This window comes from Hyposmocoma kahamanoa, unplaced genomic scaffold (assembly GCF_003589595.1).
Source record: "Hyposmocoma kahamanoa isolate Upper Pololo Valley unplaced genomic scaffold, ASM358959v1 102, whole genome shotgun sequence".
Classification (NCBI taxonomy): domain Eukaryota; kingdom Metazoa; phylum Arthropoda; class Insecta; order Lepidoptera; family Cosmopterigidae; genus Hyposmocoma; species Hyposmocoma kahamanoa.
The window spans coordinates 2,783,723-2,808,080 of NW_020653337.1; the positions used below are offsets into that span (position 1 = coordinate 2,783,723).

Consider the following 24,358-nt stretch of genomic DNA (forward strand, 5'->3'; position numbering starts at 1 on the left):
TTTGTTTAAGTATTATATGCGAGAGGTATTGTATAATTTTATTCTTCTGACTCAAAGTTTATTACTATCACCGTTTTCATTGGTGGGTTGCGTGTCTGTAATAGTGAAAATAAAGAACTCGATAAGTTTAAATAAATTTAGAAAGGCTCTATATAATATTGCTTATTTAAATTAATAGCAAGACACCCTTACCATTACGTTTCTTACTAGGAAATATAGATCCCCTTTTATATGGGCCCCCAGGAACAAGTTCACACAACACTAGATATTTCTTTTTACACGGAGTAGACTGCCAGGTTCTTTGTCGTGTGATAACTACACAATCAAACTTATCTCGGTACCTTCTGGGATGGCCCGGTGCCCAGGCACGGTAGGTGGTGCAGTCCAAAGAGTCTCCTGAAATCAAAACGAAAAGTAAATAACGGTTCTTAGGGTATTTTACCACGCCAACTGACAGATGTTGAACCGATGCCATCGCATAGCTTTTAAAATGTACTTATACAGAAAAGCTGATTAAACAACAAACTGAAAAAGTCAGGATTGAACCCATTCCGAATTTGGTAAGCTCCGCCCAAAGGAGAAGATCCTAGAGCGATTGTCGATCATTTCATCATTCAATGACAAATAGAACTGATCGTTTTTTTAGTCGAAGTAGACGAACTCTTACAAGGAGCTCTACTGCTATAAAATAGGTACCTACATGGTTGTAAAGTATCAAAGGAAAAGACGAACATTATTTAGCAGCAGTAGAGCTCCCTGTGTAAGAGATCGTCCAGGATAGTACTGCCACCTTACTTATTTCTGCCGCCAAGCAGTAACGTCAGCATTACTGCTTGCGTGTTCCGGTTTTGAAGGGTAAGGGTGCTGGTGAAATTACAGGCATAATTATGGGACTTGTCAATCGTAATGGCAAATGGTAATGCCCTTAGAGGATGGAAAAAAAATAAAAGTTCCATAGTCTAAGGGTAATGCCCCTCAGATCTTTGCAATCAAAGAAAAAATGTTTGTCGTATGGGTACTGTCGTGTTCTGTTTAGTTCAGAAGAAACAAAAAAAAATGTATATATGTAAAGTAGGCCTATTGAATACAGCGGTTTAAGATGTGGGGATGGATTCTACTTCTTTGGCGGGAGGTGCGATGGTAGAAACGAGACGGTGGCATCAGTTCGAAAAGTTCCTCAGAGCACTCCCCATTACAAAGACGGTAGAACACACACAGAGAACCAACGTCTTTCCGTAGTCTAAGGGGCTCCATACCGTCTGTGAGTTTGGAATCATCGATAATACGAACAGCCCTACGTTTGATGGAGTCAAGCGGATCAAGCTGGTATTTGGGAGCTCCTGCCCAGAGATGCAAGCAATACTCCATATTGGGCCGTACTTGTATTTTATATAACAAAAGTCGGTGACCTGGAGAGAAGTAGGGGAAAGGGGGGCAAGACGGGTTGGCGGGCAAGACGGGGCACTCAGTTTTAAACTATGAACGAATTGACCAATCACAACCGCTTTAACGCACGACGTCCTACCGCCAGGACAGCTATTAGTAACAGGAACGACCGAGCCGTGAACGGACTCATTTTGTCTATTTTCGAAGAAAAAACTGTTTTTTTGTAATTTGCTACTGAATTTTAGTTTTACTTACTACGTGTCCTTTGGATCAGTAATACTATTTCGAATTTGATTTAAAATTAGAGTTGAGTGTTAATTATTACGCCAACAGGTAAGCACTTGTTCGTTGACATGTCTTGTATTGTTTTCGTTAGTAATTTTATTTAAATTAAATTTGGCTAAGAGGGCAAGATGGGGTACTTCATACCCCATCTTGCCCGTCATAAGTATCTTTCAAAATTTTCGTGTAAGACATTTTTTCGTACAATGGAGAAAACTTACAACAGAAAAACGAAAAGAGGAGAGTGGTCAGAAGAAAATATGAAAAATGCTGTGGAGGCTGTGGTAAATGAAACAATGGGGTATATGCTGGCAGCGAAGGCATTTTCTGTCCCCCAGACCACTTTAGAAAGAAAAGTGAAGGTAGTTTGAGAAAATTTAAGTGCTTCTACAAAACCATTGAAAGTTCGATTAGGTCCAAAAGAGCCTGTTTTTACTACAGACGAAGAGAAAGAATTATGCAATTATATATTAGATATGGAGAGTTGGCTTTACTGGCTTACAGTAAAGCTTAGAAGGTTAGCTTATAGATTACCGGTTAAAAATAATAAAGTCCATCCATTTAACAATGAAAAAAAAAGAAGCTGGGAAAGACTGGGCACAAAGTTTTTTTAATTAGGCACCCCGAATTGGCAATAAGAAAACCTGAAAGCACCTCAGCTGCGCGTGCTGCTGGGTTCAACAAACAGGTAGTTGAACAATTTTTAATTTTTTTAGGAAATGTGTACGATGAACATAAATTAACACCAGATCCAGACCAGATCGAATTTATAATTGCAATAAAACAGGAATTTCAGTTGTACCCAAAACAAAATCTAAAATAGTAGCAAAAAAAGGTAGAAAACAAGTAGGATCTATAACTTCTGCCAAAAGAGGTACGACAATCACAGTCGAAATATGTTTTAGTGCAAGTGGCCACTTGCAATACATGCCACCCGTGATGGTATTTCCTAGAAAAAATAATGATAAATGCAGCACCTGGATCATGGGGAGTTTGCAGTGACTCTGGCTGGATGACAGCTGATTTATTTCTGGGATGGTTTAAAAAATTCGTGCAATTCAGTGGAGCAACGGTTGAACGATCTGTTTTATTATTATTGGATGGACATAGTACCCACACACAAAACTTAGATCTCATAATTGAAGCTTGCTCTGACGGAGTTATTGTTTTATGTTTTCCTCCACATACTACTCATCGTCCCCAAGTCGCTGATGTTGCTTATATGAGACTGTTAAGCACGTATTATCATCATATTACAGCCTGGCTTCGCAGCAATCCAGGAATGGTTATCACAGTACGGCAAGTTGCTGAAATATTTGGGAAGGCTTTTATACAGGTGTCTACAATGACTACAGCTGTCAATGATTTAAAAAAATGCGGAATTTGGCCATACGACCCAACAGTCTTCTCTGAGAGTGACTTTGCACCTTCTTTGATGACAGATATCCCAAAAACTCAAAGATTGCCTCCCATTGAAGCTTTAGTAGCACCTAGCAGCAAATTGACTACTACATTGACATCTTTAGATAAACCTACGATTTTAACTGCTACTTCCACCGAAGCAGAGCTAAGTAGCCAACCTACACCAAACATTCCTGAAAGCATTCCTTTTGCAACCACAATTGATACAACACCTCAGATGATTCCTTCATTCTCATCATTTGCCGAGTCTAAAAAATAACTAAATAACCAGTCATTTTCTGGACTTGAGGTAAATAATTCTACAGCAACCACAACTATGACTGTTACTATGCCTACCACAATGATTGCAAAATGCCAAATCCTTAGCCCGGATGTTCTTTTTGGTTCGATAACTCAGAAATACACGGACGACCAAGTACTCCACAACAATCTTCATTTTTAGTTGCGAGTCCCCAACAAATAATGCCCTTGCCAGCAACACGAAAAACTTCTCGCACAATTAGAAAACGAGAGAAAATCGCAATCATTCCTTCCTCACCATACAAACAAAATTTGGAAGAGACAACAAAAAGAAAGAACCTTGCAGAGGAAAATAAGCAAAAGAAAAAAGAAATGAGAGTATTAAAAAAAGTTGGAAAAAAATGTGCGGCTAAAACTAGCCGCACATTTTATAAATTATATAAAAAGAAAAAGTAACAATATAATTAAAGGAAAACAGCGACAGTGACGTTGAAAATACTCCTTGATTGTATTGTAGTGGTCGCTATTTCTGCTTGTTCTGGTTGCTATAAATGGGCTCATTGCAGTTGTGCTGGCATAGAAGATGAAGATGCTACATTCACATGCGAGTTTTGTCAGTAATAATTATGATTGTTATTTTACACCCCATCTTGCCCCTTAAGGGTACCCCATCTTACCCCAAGGGGGGCGGCAAGATGACGTGATGTTACTTTTTCTGATTTAAGATTTTTTACGTATTAATTAAGTTACCAATGTACCTAAAAACACTTAACTATTGAAGACTGATTCTCAAAGATGATTATTAAAATAAATAAGTTTATATAGACACAACATTGTCAGTTTTATTGAGCTTCAAACGTTAAGTGCCCCATCTTGCCCCCCTTTCCCCGTACTGCTTCGCTCTATTGAACACTCCGAGCTTTTTTCTCCAAATGACTCCGTAACTGGACTTCGTTGCCAAGTGTCGACTCCAAGTATCCCAATTCTCTTTGAGATGGTAAGGGCAGTGTTCTGGAAATTTGGCGTTGTTACGATTACGTTATGATGTCTTCATCGTACTAGTTTTCAATTTACCATTGGCGCTAAAGAAAGCACTGCCATTAAAACTCCTCAATGCTACGAAAGCAGCTTCAATATTCGCTCCAGCCACTAAATTTGCCAACATATCTGTTCTTTGCTCGCTCATGACATCAGCCAGCACGCTTGTCATGTTTTTGCACAGCGCTTGCGCTTCCGTGTAGTTTAACTTCTTGTGTAGCAGTGAGAACATACCGGTTGCTGGTACACAGGTTGAATTCTCATCAGCTGGAAGATAAGAGGTTATATTACTGTTAAGTTTACAGTTTAAGCACTAGTCTACTAAATGATCCTCACGTGACCTGAGAAGTTTATGTCTTCGATTTCTCACAAAATTTGACCTCCAATGAAAAATAAGTGATATTTATAATAATAAAGCTGTTGAAAACCAAACACAAAGATCGGACAAAAACAAGCACATAGAAAAATTCGTGAGGTCCGCTGCTTTGTTCCGTGGCTTAGTTGGCATGACGCCTGGCTTTTTGCTAGAAAACGTCGGTTCGAATCCGGCTGGATCGAAGGTTTTTTCTAAGTGTTCGATCTTTGTATTAATAATTATAACGCACATACTCAACATAGCCCCGCATTAGGGAAACCCTGTGTCGCGGGTGCCATGGACACACACATAGACAACCACAAATTACACCCAAACTCACGAGAGAAATAAATGTAAGCCACACAAATATTTCTCCCGGTCCGGGAATCAAACTTGAGACCTTTGCGTGCCAGGCCGACATGGTAACCGTTCGGCCACGAAGGCAGTTAACAAACGAACTAGTGGATTAATTTTACAAAACTAATTGAATGTCAATTCAATATAAATTAAATTAAGTGATATTTCTCATAAATTAAAATCTAAACTTAAAATGGTCCGATTCTCAAACTTTGAAACCTAAGACTTTAACCACAAAAGCTTGTAAATATTTATAAATTTTATATTTATTGGCCGTAGACTCACAAACCTATTGACTGTAGACCATTGACCTAGGTCAATACCGTAGAATCGCAATATAGATAAGATAGAAAACAAAAGAAAGGACAGAAGTGGGCGACGGAAGATTCAGGAAGAAGATCAAGTATATTCCAATCTGTAGGTACCACGTTAAGTGTAAATAAATAAGTATTATCTATCGTAATTCTCGGTTCATTGTTTACTTACGTATAGATACTAAGTGCAAGTAACTCACGTAAAGGTTTCGCGTATATGCTATAAAAATCATATCTCGTGTCATTCACCAACGACAATCCTCCATCCACTTCAGCACATTTCAGGACCTCACAAGTATACTCCAACTCCTCACCATGTTCATGAGCTTCTGGTGGACTAAAGTTAAGGGCTAAAGCTTTCTTCTCAATACCAAGACGCTGGCAACTGGCTAGAGAAGTGTAATTGGCTTTAGCAGCTATCCCGAGTTTTGATCGATGGCATTTCTCCATCAGATAGTAATTGGGGATGAGAGGTGGTAATTCGTTCGAACACTTTAAATTGGCCAATGCCGTGATAAAGAGAGAAGTTAGGGAGGCTAGGAAGATTATTTGAATCAAAAACATTTTAAATAAAGCGTTTTATGTGACGTTACAATTAATGGTTAGATATTGAGTCTAGGACTACGCACAATTTCAGTTCGTGGTAGGTACGCGGATTTTACACACACACACACATCAAAACAAGTTTCTGATCCTTGCCGGGCAATATTAAAATGCCCACGAAGACACTCGGTGAAAATGCGTCACCAGAAGTAGACCTGGAGATTTGAAAGACAAAAAAGAAGCCAACAGAACTTTGCGAAATGTCCTCAAACTCTACACACTGCGCTCTAAATGAACGAACCTAATGTACTGCAATATCGAGTGAGAGCTAATTTTTACATTGTTGGTGCCTATAGTCTAATTACGATAAACTATAGTGAGTTATATATATCTCTCTGTCATTTCTAAAGAGAATGAAGGAGAGCACTGATAAAATATCTACTATTATTTTTTATGCAATAACTCATGTGATGTGATAATCAATGACAGCAAAGGTTTCATTGTTATGTAGGAGACATGATGATTATTTTGGCCTTTGCTTTAAACTAGGTCATCGTGGAAACCATTTTCTGTACCGTGGAATAAATCATTGTTATGACGTTATGTCACAGGAACATTTACTGCGTTATTATGAGTCATCAACATTGACAACCATTCGCAGTAGTCTATACATTAAAATAACAATTTAACCTTAAAGTTTCTAAAAGTAAGAAGTAGATAAAACGGTAAGTCTCAGCTTGAGTTGTTTTTCAGATTTTTTTGAGAACAGCACACATATGATTAAAATAATAATAATGAATAAAAACTGTATAAGTTCGCTGGTCGACGAAACTACATCCAATTACTTTCCGATCGTCGCTTGCTTTGAAAGTAACCAACGTTTGTATTTCTTTTTGAAAGTGCAAGACAGCTTTAAGTGCCACTAAATTCAAATAAGTAGGAAGCAAATCATTCCAACACTTAGGGTCGTATTCCAGAAGTGTACTCAATGCTCAAGTCAAGATTTAAGCAGACTTGAGTATGATTTCAAGCACTGGAAATACGACCCTAATGACAAGGACTTGAGTATGATTTTCAGTGCTTACTGCAATACTCAAGTCCTGCTTTGAGCATTGAGTAGAGTTCTGGAATACGACCCTTAGATGCCGCAAATTTGAAACTACTGCAATAAACTAGTCCTGGACGTGGTGATATCTGTAAAGAAGGATACCAATTTAATTTTTTAGCTAAGTAGGCCGGAGTAGAAGATTTCTTCAAATTATAAATGAATGTGTTTAATTATAATAATCTGCCTCTAATCTCTCTGTATCTTATTTAAGGTCTGACGCGTACGGTTGAAATCCGGCCCGCGACCATCAAAAGAATAAAAGTATCGGCAAATTGAGCCGGCCTATGACGAAGTCATGCAGATCAAAAACAGTTCCAGATATCATATAATTATCCCTAAAATGACCCTAGCCGCCGAACCTGGAACGTCGAAGCAAACATAAATTTCTTTCCTAATTCAATAGTTATTTTAATAGTGTTGCATAATAAATTAGTGATTCAAAAAATACATAGACGCGTTATATTTTAATAAAAAACAACTTAACATTTTAACAATCTTTATTTGTAAGTCAATGAATCTGGCCCTCCTTAGATTCCGTTAGTACCTAAATATTGGCACGCGAAGGAAAAAGTTTGCCCATCCCTGCACCTAGACCGTCTATTAATCGTTGCCTTACTTCTTTAGTCAGTTTAAACGAGTTACTGCTACGCCGAGGTCTCCTTTAGGGAAAAGTTTAGGTCATGTTTCGCCAGGTTTTAGTCTCATTGAAGACTATTTGAAAAGTAGGTTTCCGTACTTATTACGAACCCTTAGAGCATTTGTGCTCGACGTTCTGCAGTTCCGAATCCTAGAAATGACGAACCAAAATGTCACAGGGATCATTTTACTCCAGGTGTACAAGCGATATTCGTGTTTATTCGGATTCACAAGCGACATCCAAAGTGGGTCCGAGTTTGTATAACCTCGGATTTGGAACAAATACGAATCGGATGCAGTGCGAAAACTCGCTTAGAAGATGGAGAAAAATAGAGCAGATAAGGTGGAGCCGGACCAATGATTATAAGATCGTTGAGCCGGATACTTAAGAATATGGGAATGAGACTCCCTGATATCTTAGGCTGGCCGAAAATATCTGACATTTATCAATTCGAAACTCCGTGAAAAATCTAGACGCATATTCATTCAAACTATTGTCAATTATTCAGACATGTCATTTTACTTTAACAAACTTTATTGAGAAAAAATAATTAGAACAGTAATTGTTAAACACACAGAGAGTGTTTTGTAATTACCATGGGTTGTTTTTATTCTAGGAGATACGATGATGTAAGTACGGACTTTTCTGTAACCACATCTCTTTAGTGTAAACAAAGTGTTAGTGCGCCTTCTTCCACTGTAATTGCCAAAGCAGGGGTATTGTATGGAAATCCTTACGAATTTGTTTCATAAATGCGTGAACAGACTTAATTAAAAAACATGTAAAATTTAAAACATGATGCTGGGTGGTTAAAAAGCGATTAAGTACTTGAAGACATTGGATGTATATTGAATACTAACAACAGCTGACATAGAATGACAAGAGACTAGGCCACGTATTCCATAGGAACTTCAGGGAATAATTAAAGTATAAAAATATCATTGTGAACCAATTACCTATCGGCATCAGTGTCTTATCTCCTCCATTATTTTTGTTGTTTAAATTGTTAGGTTATGTGGCAAGGATAAATCAGAACAGTAGAAGTACTTAATTTTTTTTTAGTTAGCTCTAAACTCCACGCAGAAAATTGGTCTTCCTTCAATGCCATACATCTCTATCGTAAGTACCTATTTTAAATGTTCATTCCAACATTGACCACGTAAGTGAACTACTCCAAGAGGGGGGGTGGAAAATTTATGTAAGATATCAGATAAATTATTTAATAATTGCGCTCAAAGTCACACTCCGAATCATTTAAAAGTAATTGTTAAATTAATCACCTAATGATTCACAAACTAAGAATTTCAAAAATTATTCAATTTTTTGTCTTCTTGCAATTTATTTATTCAAGTAGATTTAAAACCCTGTCTTAAGAGCAATAAGCTTCCCAATTGTAACGCAGGAAACAACGGTATACGACATGTCTCCAATCCGACATTTGCCTGTGATCTTCGTGAACGGTGTTCCGGGCGCTGGCAACCAGACAGTTGCTCAGACAATCTCCAATATCACAGGATATGCAATGATCAAACCTGGCGAGTTGCTTCGCCAGGAAGCAGATAAGGATACTACAAGAGGACGTCTCATAGCGGACACAATACAGGCTCAGGAAGAACTTCCTGAGGTAAGGCAGGACATTGTTTTGGGCATTATTATTATTATAAGGTTGACTCCATACAGAAGATCATTACAGCGACCAATAATTGATTTATTGTAGTCACCATTAATTAAAACTTGGAGGTAAGGCTAGCAGTATTTAAAGACTGAACGATTTTCCTGGCTTCGACTGTTTTAATCTCTTCTGGGTTAAGGCATGTGCTTGCTCAGTAGCGAGTGTTATGTGCTCGTTAAAGGCGTTTATTCCCAGTAGTTTCACGTACTCAGTCCCATGTGGAACAATTGCAACCCAAAATGGGGCAGCATTGGTTGAGAACATGTAGAGGAGTCTCATCAACTTCAAGGCAGAATCTACAGTAAGTGCCCTCTCTTAGCTTGAGGTTGGACATGTGCTTATTTAAGCTAATTTTCAGTAGAACGAGGGTTGCTTCTTGCGTCAGGGTTCGTGCAGGGAATTTCTACCGCAATAATGTAAACGTTATTGCGTTTCAATTTTGAAGGATGCTGATGAAATTACGGGCACGTGGGTTTATAAGGATGAATGTTTTCGATGAAACTGCCGTCCTGATCAGGAAACATTTTTACCGAAATAGTGTTATTATCATATCTGGAATCAGCAAAACCAGATCTACAACCCCCCCTTTAACCCTTTTTTATGTCTTATTTAGTTTCAGTTTTATTGTTAAGCGTAGGTAATTGACATTTTTTAAAGAAAAAACTTTAGGTGCCCATATCTCGAAAGTTAATGAAAATGCATTGTTTATGACTAGGAGGGCCGTAGGTTATGCTCTGTATGGCACTTCAACTGTTATGAGTAGACGTGTCGCTTACTGCCATGCATACCTACGACTTGCATACTTGCTCGTTCCGTCACTAGATATCATAAAAAAAGATGCAATGTCCCTTGAGAGCCTGGCCAAGTCGCACGAAACTCCGGGACGTGTTCCGACATTGGAAACTCAAGGGTGTCTTTGATATAAGTTGAGTGAAGATCTTCAACCATCACGGCAACACACTTTCTCGCATTACTGTACTTAATGCGAGTTTTAGATTTAGAAGTGTTAGCTTGGGCCGAATAAGTAAGTCCATTAAGATTAATTCGTGATTCTGCAATACAACCGGTTAATATATTGGATGTGGAAGTTGGCCACAACACTAAAAGTAAATTATCTCTTTCAGCAATTAACAGTGGATTTGATAAAAGAAGCAATGTTGATGCAACAGGATGCCAAAGGTTTCATCCTGGTCGGCTTCCCCAGGAACTCGAAAATGTCGAATATGTTCAACCACCAAGTTAAATGGCCTGAGAAGATCGTAGCTCTAGAGGTTGATGATGAGGTAGGTACCTGATCTTACGTTTCTGTCACGAATATAAAGATGTAGTTTCTACTGTGTCATAAATCCGGATTGTGGTTCACAGCAGGTGTAGAACTACAACAACGGCAGTGTGCAGTGTTATAGCGTGGCTTCGTTGATCGTTCATTTCTGTCCCGAATGACAGGAATGGCTTGCTGGTTTGGTATTGTTATTTTTCCACAGGGGGGACTTGCACACTTCTAGCGTGGTATTGTCATAATCATCACCATCAATATTTTAGCGGAAAAACTTCCACTTCTGGATATAGACATAGGGTCTTGCGCTACTTGCATCCAGCGAATTTCCGCGGCATACAATGGTCAAAACCCTTTTTTGAGATCCGTGCCCAGGATGTAAGTGGGTTGATTAAGGTTTTCCTCGATCGAAATTCGATCAGAAATTGAAATGCATAGCAGATATTCATAACTAACCTGAAACCCTATGGCTTCTTATATGTTTTACGATTCTCTTAGCCAGTACGCAATCAATGTGCCATTGTTCTATGAATCAATTATTCACAGCTAGCAGCATCACGACTGCAGAGTCGTCTGTCGGAGCTGGGTCGACCAGAGTCAGAGATCAATGCTGCGAGGCAGATAGTCAAGGAGGCCGCTTATAAAGTCAAGAATGTGCATAAGAGGTTTGGAGCCCAAGTCGTCACAGTGAGTTTTACTTTGTACCGAATTTCTGCACTTTTCTGTGTATTACTGGATGGACACCTGTATACAAGTTGTGCATACATCTACATAGGGCGAAGCAACAGCCATTGAATAGAGCCCAATAGAAAGTATTCTACGTCATTATTTATGAATTGTGGATAACCTGGCACATGAGAACGAAAGAGCATTAGAAAAGCATACCACACGTTCAAGTAGGTAATATTGATTTATTTCTAGAAAAAATTGCTTAAAACGCCATAACGTTACCTAATGACATGTGTGTACTTCTGCTAGCGTGACATGTACACGCACACACGAACATCTACAATAAATGACTACAAGATCATTTAAAAACTGAATATTTAATATGGTGCTTAATTGCTTTATTCATCTATTTCATGGCTACAATTACGTAGCCTTGGTGTAATAGGGCCTCGTCTGCAAAATGAGTTTCAGGAAAAAGATCTAAAGATTCTCCGAACGAAATTGGCCATTAATTTTCACATGGTCACGAACCTCCAGTAAATGTGATACTAAACTATTTTTAACCTAGTTCAAAAAAAGGAGGGGTTCTCGTTTCGACTGTTTTTTTTATGTTGCGCGATTATTCCGGCGTTTGTGGACCGATTTCGATAATTCTTTTTTTGTTGGTAAGAGGGATAAGTCCCATTTTAATTTAAAGAAAATATTCCATCTTTATGGGTGACAAACTAGGATTTCATGCACTTTCCGGTAACCGATTTCAATGAGATTTGACAAATAGAAGTAATTCCACGAACTTTTGAGGTCAGTTTTTTTTGTAATGCAGTTTATGCGGAAAAACAGAGACTTTTATGCATTGCATTTTTTTTAAAGGACGTAATTTCATTTTCCGTACACTTTTAATTCATTTTCCGTACGTTTTGCAAATGTAAGTTAAGTCACCGTTTCGCCAGGTATGCAATAAACGTAATTTGTTTCTACGACTTTTATGAGATTTTTGTTTTTTTTTTATGTTTTTTTTTTATTAACGCTTTGGCAAAGCCATCAGCCTAAACATGAAGTTTAAATATGTTTCTGTAAATATAGCCGCCACAAAGAGGATAGGCAATTTGAAGCGGCGTGCTTGGATTGACTCGGGATTCCTTAAAACGGGCCGATACGGGTATTTTAGTTCGAGATTCGTATAATTTCGCGTTTTTATCTTCGATTAAGGCACAATAGCACTATCCTATTCCACTTTAAACTAGATTTCACAAAATAATTGAAAGTCAAAATAAAAACGACACTTCCCTCCAAAAGGTCCAGAGCGAATTTTTTTTTTTATGACTGAGATAAAGGCATTTTTGACGTGAGATCCCATGTGACTTTATTATAATTATAGCAAGGGCACGAATTTATCGACTAATCAGAGCCTTCGGCCGCCTTTCCACCAGAGATGTGCGACGTAGCGAGGCAGTCGTGGAAAAAATCCATCAATAGGATTACTGCATTTTCCTAGCCTCGCTTAGCGCAGCTCTTGTGAAAAATGGTTAGCGGAACTAAGTATTTTTACATACAAAATAGCGAGATTTGTGCGAGGGATCCCAACGCGGAATGTGTGCAAAACGGTGTAGGTAACTAGAGCTACTGAAAGTATGATACTGACACTGACACATCGCTACCGCTCACCCCACCACACAGTACCCCTCCCGCGCATAGCTGAAAAGAGTTCCTAACGCATCCTCGCACCGCGCCACTGCACATCCTCTCACCAACTAGCTGCCTCGCACAGCTTTGATGGAAAACATCACACTGTTTCACAGCCTCGCTACACATCCTTTCTACCTCGCAGATCTCTGGTGGAAGAAAGGCAGCCCAAAAGTGGACAAATTTTATCACCGTACAGCTCGACCTATTGTTCGTCGTAATGCTATTCCACTTTAGAAATCGTTTTTTAACCGACTTCAAAAAAGGAGGAGGTTCTCAATTCGACTGTATGTTCTTTTTTTTGTATGTATGTTACGCGATAACTCCGGTATTTGTGAACCGATTATCATGATTCTTTTTTTGTTGGAAAGGGGGTACTTCAATAGTGGTCCCATTTCATTTTGAAGAAAATCATCCACCTCGAAGGGTGGCTGCTCACGCATGAAGATTCATTTTTATAAATAGCGCCTAACTTTAATTTAGGAGCAATTACTTTAATGGTTGATTTTGCTATTTCTCCAATTCAAGGCGTTTTTCTCTCAATATACTTTGAGTAGTGAGAACCGATTTATATTATCTCCAGTGTCAAGTCCTGTATAGTGGCGAACTAGGGGATATTTCAATAAAACTTAGCAAATAGACGTAATTCCACGTACTTTTGAGGTCGGTTTTTTTAGTACTCTGTACTGAGATTATCATATATTCTACCAATAACGTAACAGATAGATTAACAGCAATTTTATTTTTCAGCTGGATAGTAGCAAGAATCCAAATACGCTTGCGTCGACTCTAAAAGAAATCCTATCAGACACTATTGAGATGGGCAAGAAACTAGAATCCGCTGAGCCCCCCACCGCTTCGTCAGCCCCAGCTGTAGTTATCTCTACGACTTGTCCCATGACTGTGAGCTCCGTAGCCGCTAGCTTCTCAACTCCCATAGCCCCCGTTGATGAACCCCCGGTCGGGGATGTGCCGGAGGTAGTAATGAAGGAAGATGAACCGTGACAGATTGATATTTTGTAGTTTTAACTTGTATGTGTTTTGATTTTTGTTATTACAATGTTACTGTTGCTATTACATCTTATAATTGTTACTTTTTGTTTTTATTTTGAAATATTCCTCACAACGGTTAGCTACTAGTCCTTTATCTAAATTCTATTTCAGTAACACTTGTATTTGAAACATGGTCTTGTTAATAGCACATTAAGTTTGATACTGTTTTGGATTGTTTTTAACGTAGGCGGCATAGAGTTGGATATAATAAATCTTGGGCCAAGGTCGATTTTGCACCATTTTCACAATTTTGTTGATTAAAAAAAGTGCCAAGTGGCTTGTCTGTTCATTTCAATTATCTATGAAATAGTTTTTTTTAATTACTGTTTTTTTTAATTACTGTTTCAAATAACTGCAATTGACTAATTTTGTAGGCACTTTTTTCAATTAACTTGGTATTAAATATCGTCAGAAAATCTTGCTGAAATTATCCCGCGTGCAACGCGACATAGCTGTTACGTAAACTGTCACTCCTCCCGCACCGCGCAGCTACCTCAGGAATCGGTTCCTGAGTCGGCTCAGTAGTTGCAAACATACTATGAGTCATTCTATTGTAAAGGATTGGATGTACAAAGTGCATTGGGCTTTCATTTCATTTCTTCTAATGACGGTAAGCTAGGCGCAGCTCGGCCGCTTCGTAATACCGTCTGAATCCGTCGTCAAACGCTCGCGCGTCAAACTATTTTTCTGGACTGAAATGTCATAAAATTTCGTTTCATACATAATTTGACGATTTATACTGTGGGCGTTGGATGAGGAGGTCCCGGGTTCGATTCCCGGTAGGACCAAATTGGGAAATTAACTTTTCTAAATTGGTTTGTGCCCCAGAGTGAATTCCGTTGACTCTAGTACTTACAAATTATCTATTTGAGACCAGGCAGACAGGTGTGGTTGTCTGGCACATTATTATCATTAATTTGTTTCACATGTGGAGTTACGACATTTATAAACGCAGAAACGCATTAAGCCGGTCAGAAAAAGCTTCTATGTCCATTAACGTAAGAGCGAAAACGGCGTGCGTTTCGCATCTGTTTGTATGAACGCGGCTCAGGCTCGACATAGGACGGCAACAAATTTGTTTCCTGCAAATTTTTAGAGATGCCACGAATAGTGATTTTGCCGAATACCGAATATTCGGCCACGCTCTCGGTTGAAGCGCTGAATATTCGGCGTAAGATCTGTGCATTTCACGCATAACCTGTTACGACCTGTCGCATTCATTTCTCTGGTAATGAATGAGGTGTCTTTGTTGAAAAATGATAAAACGATAGAATAATACATGACAGTTTCTGTTTTGGAGGAGTCGCTAGTCGATTTTAAGTATAAAATCTTTCACTTTGACGTGTGATCACTTGTGGCTATAATACTAAGTGTAGAATTTTGCTCTTGACCAAGTACCATAGAGGGAAAAAAATTATCTCCACGAGTTACAGAATTTTGTTTTGTAGGGAATGTTGCGTAGGATTCCGGCTTAATGTGACGCTGCCGTTTACGTCTAATTATGTAGAAAAACATACAACAATGGTGATTCTGTAGTCGCACGTAGTTTATCGTGACAGTATTTATTAGAGCGGTTCCACACGGTCACTTTTAGCAGTGCGATACAAAATGCGATCCACGTTTTTAATGCCGGCTCCACACGCTTGTCAATTGCCGTAAGCTCCAAACGTCAACAAACGCTTGGCAAATTAGGCGAGACAAACGTCGGCATCCACACGCTTGCGAGTGCGCTTAGTGTGCTCCAAAGAGGCAAGCATGGCGGACATCGAATTTGTATGTGTTATTACGGTCGGCTTGACCTATTTTTATTTACAAAAAGACGCAAGATAAAAAGAAAAAGACAAAAATGTAGCAGTTTTTTTTTGTCTTTATGGTCCTTATGCTTCGGATTCTAAATGTAGAGTTCTGCTTGGTAGCATTCCAGAGACAATAAAACAGTCTCGTTTGACCACCCATTTTACAAGTTTATAACCACGGAAAGATATCACTCTCTGTTTTAATATTCTTTTCGTTAACGAAAAGGCAAAAGTTTAAAACCTTACATCCATGTCTATAAACACAGTACAACGTCATCTTTTTTTTAAACGTTATTTAAAAATTTAGTTATATCCATCAACCCAAAGTAGCAGAAAGGAAACGTCTATCTGTCGACAGTTCTCAAATAATACTAACTTTTTTTTATAATACCAAGTGACGAGACGAACAAGTCGTGCGCCTGTTGGTAAGCGACATGTCCATCCATAACAGTTGCAGTGCCACTCACAGCTTAAATAGCAAATATCTTGAATACTACCACAAATTAATAAGTAGGTACCACAAACGTGTGGATACCTAATGGCAAATGCTTGCCCGAAGCTTCCTTTGATTTGTGCACAAAAACCGACACGTGAACGGATGTTGCCATGGCTTGGCAAGCGCGTGGAGCCGGTATAATAATTCAACATAAGACGCAATCACTGCTAAACTGCTGCGTATATCACTGCTAAAGTTCGCCGTGTGTAATCGCTCTTAGTAATCAAGCCATGTTTATATAGTTTTTGACATTTAGGATCATTCATTATTTCTCCAAATTGATCTGCTAAATTGATAAATATCTATGTTATTGTGTCTCGATTAGTAGTAATCGGGTAAAAATACTTCACCGTTTTTCCATTTTTAGATGTAAAAAGATAGTAGACGAACAACTTGTTTTAGTAATTAAATCACATTTTTAAATTAAATCTTATTGAAAAAAGATTGCATTGATTTTCAAAATAAAGCCCGACTGGCTGTTAACAAAAAAGAAATTATTTCAAATTTCAAAATTTTCACCGTGACAAGTGACAAGCGACAGTGTACGTCGTTGTCAATTGTCACAAAATGCGCATCGATTTTCAAAACAAAAAACCGTTCATTTCAAAGCCTGCCGCCTTTCCTATAGGATCGTTTCTCAAAAACTTTTGTAATCAGTACAATTTTACTTATTTTTGCGGTAGTTACGAGAATTATGTAATCGCAATTGATGTAATCAGAATTTTAATTGATAGATTGAAAAGTTTATGTCAATACCGTCAAGTTTGGGCGGGAAGCAGGCCTCTGTCCAGACCCTCGGGAACATCGCCACGCTGCGCAGGTCGGTGATAAAAGTGATGAAGATCAAATTACGTAAGTATCTTCGAAATTCTATGTTTTTACCTCGAGTACAACACTCTCGGGTACGAGAAACTTTCAATTCAGATATCTTAAATATTGGTTTTGGTCCTTGCAGTCTTTGAGCTATTATTGAATTATTGCAAATCACTACTTTCGCACAAAATCAAAAATGTACTTTCATACAACGTTATGGTTTTTTTGAAATGCCTTATTACAAGTACCTACCTGTTCATGAACTCCTATTTGTGTTAGGTTTGAAATAGATACATTCTAGCTTGACTCACATTTAGATTTATTGTATCAAACCTTAAGGTACTAAAATGGGTAATAACTAGTACACTTTCAAATACAGTCACGTGGTTTTAAACATTGTTGTCCGCTGTACTTGGCAACATAGAAAAGTGGTGGTAGGTGAGTGGGAGAATGTTTGCTTTTCAATTGCGAGGTCTACGGCTCGAATCCCCGTGGCAGCAAATACCTATGCCTTTAACTCGTAAGTTACGTACTTATAGTTGGCGAAATATAGTATATATAAAGTAAGTACAATAGGACAAAAGAGTGGACCGTCTCGGTAACGTACGTCTGATCTATGTAGTGGAAACAACTAGTTTAAGCACTTTTACGCATTGGCACTTAATTCGATAATCTTTATGCGTAAATTACTTGTTGAATAAGCAAGAAAAGTGTTGGCAGTCTGTAATATTTTACGAAGTACCTACTGTTAAAAAAAACCTGTTGAGTGAAGAAGTAATTTGAAAATTAGTTATTCAGAAAAAGTATTAGTGCACCCATGACTGGTACGATGTACGAAGATCATTGAATCGCTTTAAAATAAAATTACCCTATTGTAATAGAAAGGATAAGCCGTTCCTGGAGATAACATTCATCGGCGCAAATAATATTTCTTTAACCATACCTCTCGTTAACGTGGAAGGAAAATATAGTGTTTATGTTGAAAAAGGTTAACAGCCGTTGGAAAACGTGTGTAGTCACGTGAGAGAGACCAGGCTATTGTGCTTAAAGCAGACCTGTGCTACTGATGAAGTGGGAGGTATAATAGTTTGACAATGTCGATGATTTCGCCAATGACAAATTATTTCTATTTGTAAAAAAATAAATAATTTTATGTAGGCTCACTTAGTTCTTACAGCAGGGCAAGTAAGATCTACAAAAGAACCTAAGTTTGCATGTAAAATTCGTGTATTAAATCGATACCTCCAATGTCAACTTAATTTTTGGAGCTGTTCTGTTTTTATTTTGTTTTTGTTTCTTTTTTCTCACAAAATTCGTTTTTGTTTTTTTTTCTTTTTCACAAAACCAGGGATTTTGTGAAACTTGTTACTAATAAATAAACATGGCTGTTTACAAAAATAACAGAAAATCCATTGGAGGTATCGAAATATCGTCTTTATCTAATTACAAATCGATTAGTGTCGTTCATCTACAAAGTTCAGTATTCTAATTGTTTTCGGCTAGTTTTCTTTCAAAGCACCACTGCTGGTATTCATTTGAAGCCCAGCAGCAAATGTTCGCAGCGCGAGACCGCTTTCCGTCCACGTCGTCCACAGACGAAAATGAGAGCGGCACAGATTGGGACACGGAGGCCGCAGCCCGCGCCAGCATGCTCCACATGCGACATCCTCCGCCACCACAGGTAAAAAGCAACCTATGGCTTATATAAAAAAATCGGTAACCCATTGAGTGGCACAAACTGAGACACGGAGGACGCAGCCCAGTCCAACATGCTCCGTATGCGACACGCCTTGCGCAAGGCAAGCGACAAGTCGTGCGTCAGTGGTGAACGACTCGCCAGTCCATAACAGTTGCAGTGCCACACAGAACTTTAATTTGTCACGAGTCCCATGAGAACACGCGGTGTCCCTAACGATTTTGTAAAAAAAATATGTGTTATGTGTTAGGATTGAATATCATGGCAGTAAAACATCGTGACATTCAATAAACTAAAAGGTACAATTATTATAGCGCCATCTCTAGTCGGCCGCGAGTAGAGACCTGGCTGAGTGAAGAAAAACGTTCATAGATTTCACGTAGATGGCGCTACGGTAAAAAAGTCGCGAAAAACCAAGAACAAAGATCTGCAACGAGCACTTATAAAAATCCTAAGGTCTACTGTTTCGTCCCGTGGCTTATTCGGCAGAATATTTAGCACGGATTGCTGGAAGGTGCTGGTTCGAATCCAGCTGGATCGAAGGAATTTTTCTTAGTGTTTCGATGTTTGTATTTAATTATAATAAATATTAGGAAATGAAACTATTATTCCGGATTTAAATCGCGTATATTTGTTTTTTCAAACAAACTGACGTTTCGGGCCCTTTACAGGTCCCATGGTCACGGTTGACTGAGGTGGTACAGTCATCAACCAGTTATGTCTATTATTAATGTTTATTTGAAAAGACAAATATACGCGATTTAAATCCGGAAAAATAGTTTCATTTCCTATGTAAACCAATCGCGAAAACCTAACAACTCGATATATAATAAATATTATTATTTAAATCTTTTTGTATGATTATTGCTAGTTGTAGACCTTTGGTTTCGGTTTTTAACGACTTTTTGTCGTAGCGCCATCTGTGAGAGAATGATTGAATATCATGGTATTCACGCGTTACTCAATCTTAATATATTTAAAAAAAAATTGTGAGTGAAAACACAGCTGCGCGTTAGAGACACCACGTGGCACTAGAACGCTACAGTGTCAAAATCGTTAGGGACACCGCGTATCTCTAAGACGTGTGACGGGTTAAATATACATGTATTTATGTAGGTATAATATATCGTTATTTATTAAATATTTGATAAATTACTGTGTTTTATTGTATTTATTTTGTATTTTTTTTCACATTAATTTTTTTTTTGTTTGTAAAATTGGCACACAACGTCTTCCGCTCCGATTAACTTTTCTCTACCTCAAATGTTGTCTGGAAGAGATGGCGATAAGACCGCCTTTGCCCACATTAGTTTTAAGTTGTTTATGTACTATTCTTGTTCTTGTGTGTGAGCAATATAGTGTTTATCTATCTATCTGAGGCACCCTCTTTCCATACATACAAAAAAAAACATAAATCGAATTGAGAAACTCCTTCTTTTTTGAAGTCGGTTAAAAAATAAACTACATAATAAATAAACATGCACAACTTTCAAGAAGTTGTATGACCCTTGTTGTGCATCTGAATAGTAAATTCGTAGTTTGCAAACCCGCAGGGCATCGTCGTGGGGTCCGTGCGTAAGCGACGCGGCAACTTGCCCAAGCACTCTGTTAAAATCCTCAAGCGTTGGCTTTACGATCATCGGTACAATGCTTACCCAAGCGACGCCGAGAAACTCGCTCTCAGTCAAGAAGCCAACTTGACTGTTTTACAGGTGCGCATCTGTCGTTTCATTATCACTGCAAGAACTAACCACGTAAGTATTCAATACTTATTGCATTCCCAAAATGTATACAATGTAGCAGGTGGACACGCTTAAATCAGAGCTATGGGACCCTGTTAGGCCCAGCAAAATCCTTTCTTTACCGTAGTACCATTAGACAGTTCCATTGATGGTACAGGGGCTATATTTTATGCGTTCCATTTACTTTTTACTACGTTGATAGTTCCATGGCAAATGTTCTTTTGTGTTCTCCGTAGTAACTACAGTAAGGAATTAAATGGTAGGGACCCGAAGCAAAAATTTCTTAGCAAACGCCAACCACTGTGCTTACACGAGTCCGTCTCTTATGAACCAGTTTGTTCAATAATCAATTTTACTTTTAAAAAAATGCAAGATAATAGATAACTACCAGTAAGAAATGTATATAGTAATATACTAGGTATATTTATATTTATGATGGTACTAGGGAAAACTACGGTAAATAAAAGAGTAAACTACATACAGAGGGCAACATTTCAATTACCTATTTTGATGATTATTTATAAACATTTTTACAACAAATAAAACCTCTAAAAACAATATATGAAACAAAATTCAATTTCTACAAGAAGACAATTCTTAGATCTCAATTAAAACTATTCTAATACTACATTATTATTTTGAAAGATCAATAAATATTTTTAAATACCATTAACAAAAAATAATTATTATGTTTGTTGTATAATTAATGTAGTAAATTAAATGTATTTGGCAAGTATGAAATTAGTTCGATATCTAATAATAAAACATCTATTTACATATATTTGAAAAAAAAAAAAAACTCCATTTTTTGAGTTAATGCACTATTGTATTATTAATGCGATATAGAGGTTATACACACTTAAAATGTAAATGTGATTTGTAAAAAGTGATGTGAAATCTTGTTTTTTAAGTACTGTATTTATTAACTTTAACCTTGATCCTAACGTAAATTAAATTGTAATGGAAGAGCGGAGTTTCCTGGCACAGGCATTATATGCTTAAAATGAGACTCCTGCCACTAGAAAATATACAACATTATGTTATGTTATGTTATGTTGAAATGAAATAAATGAAATTAAAAAAAAATAAAGTATAATTACGCCCCTAATGCACAGGTGATGTATTGGCATAACTGTGTCATGAATGCGCTACGCTATGTGAATTTATCTAATAAATACCGTCGAAGTTTTTTGTTTTTTTATTTTAACTTTTGCAAAAACTAATTTACAACGACTTTTTTGTGGAGTCGTGACTCGTAAGTCGCAGAAAAGAGATTTGCTTGTCGGTTTCTTCGGTTAGGTGTCCACAATAACTTTACAAATTAGATCCACCCTCACAGGTCCTCCTTTGGAGTTGTAAAAACTTCGGAACACTCGTAAGTTTACGAACTAAACTCAAAAGTTTAATTGCTTCAGCCAAGTTCATTTTGTAAATGCGAATCTTATACCGCCATTTTTGTTTAGTCAAGCCCGTTTTATAAAATTCAGTCTTAAATTATTTAGGTATGCAACTGGTTCATAAACGCGCGCCGGCGCATCTTACCAGAGATGATTCGGCGCGAGGGTCATGACCCTTTGCACTACACCATATCTCGTCGAGGGCGCAAGCAGCCGGGCGTCATACCTGGTGTCGGTCAAATGGTCGGCATACCGGGAACATCTACTTCAGGAATTGCTCTCGCTTCTACAGCTAACGTCACTGTTGGAGGCTGGGATAGCGTTGAAGTTGAGGTAAGTATCGTTACAACCACCAAAGATGAACTTAAAACCATCAAAGCTTATATATTCTATAAAAAGCTTCATGGGTACTAACCCTTACTTGTTTCCCTTATTGTAAGTGTCGGGAATGATAGGTTTAGATACCTTATGCTAAGTGTCTACTTGAGATAAAACCTCGAGAGAAAATCGCGAGATTGGTCTCATGGTGTTGTCTATTCGAGATGACTTGAGCCTCGAGACCAAGACAATTCCGTGTCCACTAGAGAGTCAATACGCAGTCTATTGTGTGGCTTGATCGCACGCATTTGAAATTAATTCGCGTTAAGGTCATAGCTTTTTTAATAGAGTGTGCTAAAACATAGGAAAAAAAAGAAGTGTTGGGTAATAAGGAAATGGGTGGATCGTCGAATTGACTTGGGAGCCGATTCAATGCACAGCAGTTTAAAAATTTTATTCGGATGTCTATAGTGGAGTTTGAGCTGCTTTTAGACTTAGAAAAAACATCACATTGTCAAGCACGATACAAAATTAAACACAAGAAAATAATGTAACAACTTTGAAATAATCTCAGTAGAGATTACAAAAAAACCGACCTCAAAAGTCATTCCTCCCCTAGTTTGCCACCCTTAGAGTGGAATATTTTCTAAATGGTGTCCATTTAGAAAATACCACATCTGAGGTGTCCTCTTTCCAACAAAAAAAGAATCATCAAAATCGGTTCACAAGTTAGAGTTATCGCGTAACATATATACAAAAAAAATACAGAGTCGAATTGAAAACCTCCTCCTTTTTTTTTAAGTCGGTTAAAAAGTCAAAACACGCTAAGTAAACACACGCTGAGAGTGCTTTAGCTCTTCTGGTATTGACGGAAGACTGGAGACTAAATCTCGAGTGCATGAATGAACATGTCCACTTACGACACATGCAGTCTCGGCGACAAGTTACGACTTGTCTCCGAAAGTGCTCTCAGACCCATCATATACATTTGTGAGTCTAGTCTCGAGATGCTTTCGAGACTATTTTTGTTTCAACTGGACACTTTAAGAGTTGAGACGAAAGGTGGCGCTATTACTTCGACTCTTTAATGTCATCATTGTCATCAATCATGATTAAATTGACAATCTAAACAAGTTAGTGCGTTGCACGTTGTATGTACCCGACGAATACTGTGCCTTCGACAGCAGCCTGTTCTTGCGATAGGCGCTGCACGCTGTAATGCTTCACAACACGCCTCTGCTCTTAGGGCGTTATCGTTGACTTGCCCTGATTTGATCACCAAGATATACATTTATTTGATAACACTGGAAACGAAATGAAGCTTTACATGGAAGTTTATGTTTGTATTAATCGAATAATAATCTAAAATTTATTTGTTGAGTGATGTGTTTTTGTATTTTTAATTCCCTTTTTTGGTAGTTCATACATAGATACGTACATAGATTATATGTACGTTTTGGGAAACTGTGAGTGCATAGAGTTATGTAATAAATAAATATATCCTCAGAAGAAATGCCAAAAGTTTAAAACGTCATTTAAGGTACCTGTACACAGAAGTGAATTATAAAGAAATAGCAACAAGCTAATAGTAAGTAGCGAATTATTCGGTTTTCTGATGCACCAAATGAAAACATGGACAGTTTGATTCAAAACAATAAATCCAAACCAAAAAATGGCGTTTTACACTTTTTACCTTTCCACTGATGATATACTTTAGATGCTGATTGTTTGATCTTTCGGCGCTGTCGCAAGCAGCCGGGTGCCATTCCCCGCATCGGACAGATGGTGGGCATTCTTGGAGCCTCCACTTCGGGGATACCTTTCACTTCCGCAGCGAATGTCACTATTGGTGGATGGGATAACGGCGAGATTGAGGTTAAAGCAAATAACAGTAATTTTTAATCTAATAATTAGTGTGATGCAATTCATGAATTCAAGTTTGGAGAAAGAAAAATATCTATAGCTAAACTGGTAGGGTAAGGTGTCTCGTGGGAAGTCAGTTCTGTCAAGCTGATCTAAATTGGCAGGCATTCATATGTATTCACAAAGTAATCCAAAGCCAAGA

The 24,358-nt window shown here is 37.9% G+C and overlaps 3 protein-coding genes across 3 annotated transcripts; 2 read left to right on the forward strand and 1 right to left on the reverse strand.

Annotated features, from left to right (window-relative positions):
* Nucleotides 1–51: 51 nt before the first annotated feature.
* On the reverse strand, nt 52–6,009 carry LOC113232806. Its single transcript, XM_026467617.1, has 4 exons — nt 5,595–6,009; nt 4,405–4,635; nt 193–396; nt 52–95 (listed from the first exon to the last, which is right to left on the reverse strand). The coding sequence occupies exons 1-4, from the start codon at nt 5,956–5,958 to the stop codon at nt 52–54; spliced, it is 843 nt and encodes a 280-aa protein (XP_026323402.1). The 5' UTR covers nt 5,959–6,009.
* A 2,664-nt stretch (nt 6,010–8,673) lies between these two features.
* LOC113236664 (adenylate kinase isoenzyme 5-like) lies at nt 8,674–14,069 on the forward strand. Its single transcript, XM_026472827.1, has 5 exons — nt 8,674–8,801; nt 9,085–9,306; nt 10,479–10,637; nt 11,177–11,317; nt 13,733–14,069. Exons 1-5 carry the CDS (start codon nt 8,784–8,786, stop codon nt 13,985–13,987), a joined length of 795 nt encoding a protein of 264 aa, XP_026328612.1. The 5' UTR covers nt 8,674–8,783; the 3' UTR covers nt 13,988–14,069.
* Nucleotides 14,070–16,938: 2,869 nt separating this feature from the next.
* Nucleotides 16,939–24,195, forward strand: LOC113232831. Its single transcript, XM_026467678.1, has 5 exons — nt 16,939–17,179; nt 18,682–18,821; nt 20,390–20,548; nt 22,081–22,308; nt 24,049–24,195. The coding sequence occupies exons 1-5, from the start codon at nt 17,074–17,076 to the stop codon at nt 24,193–24,195; spliced, it is 780 nt and encodes a 259-aa protein (XP_026323463.1). The 5' UTR covers nt 16,939–17,073.
* The last annotated feature ends 163 nt before the right edge of the window (nt 24,196–24,358 follow it).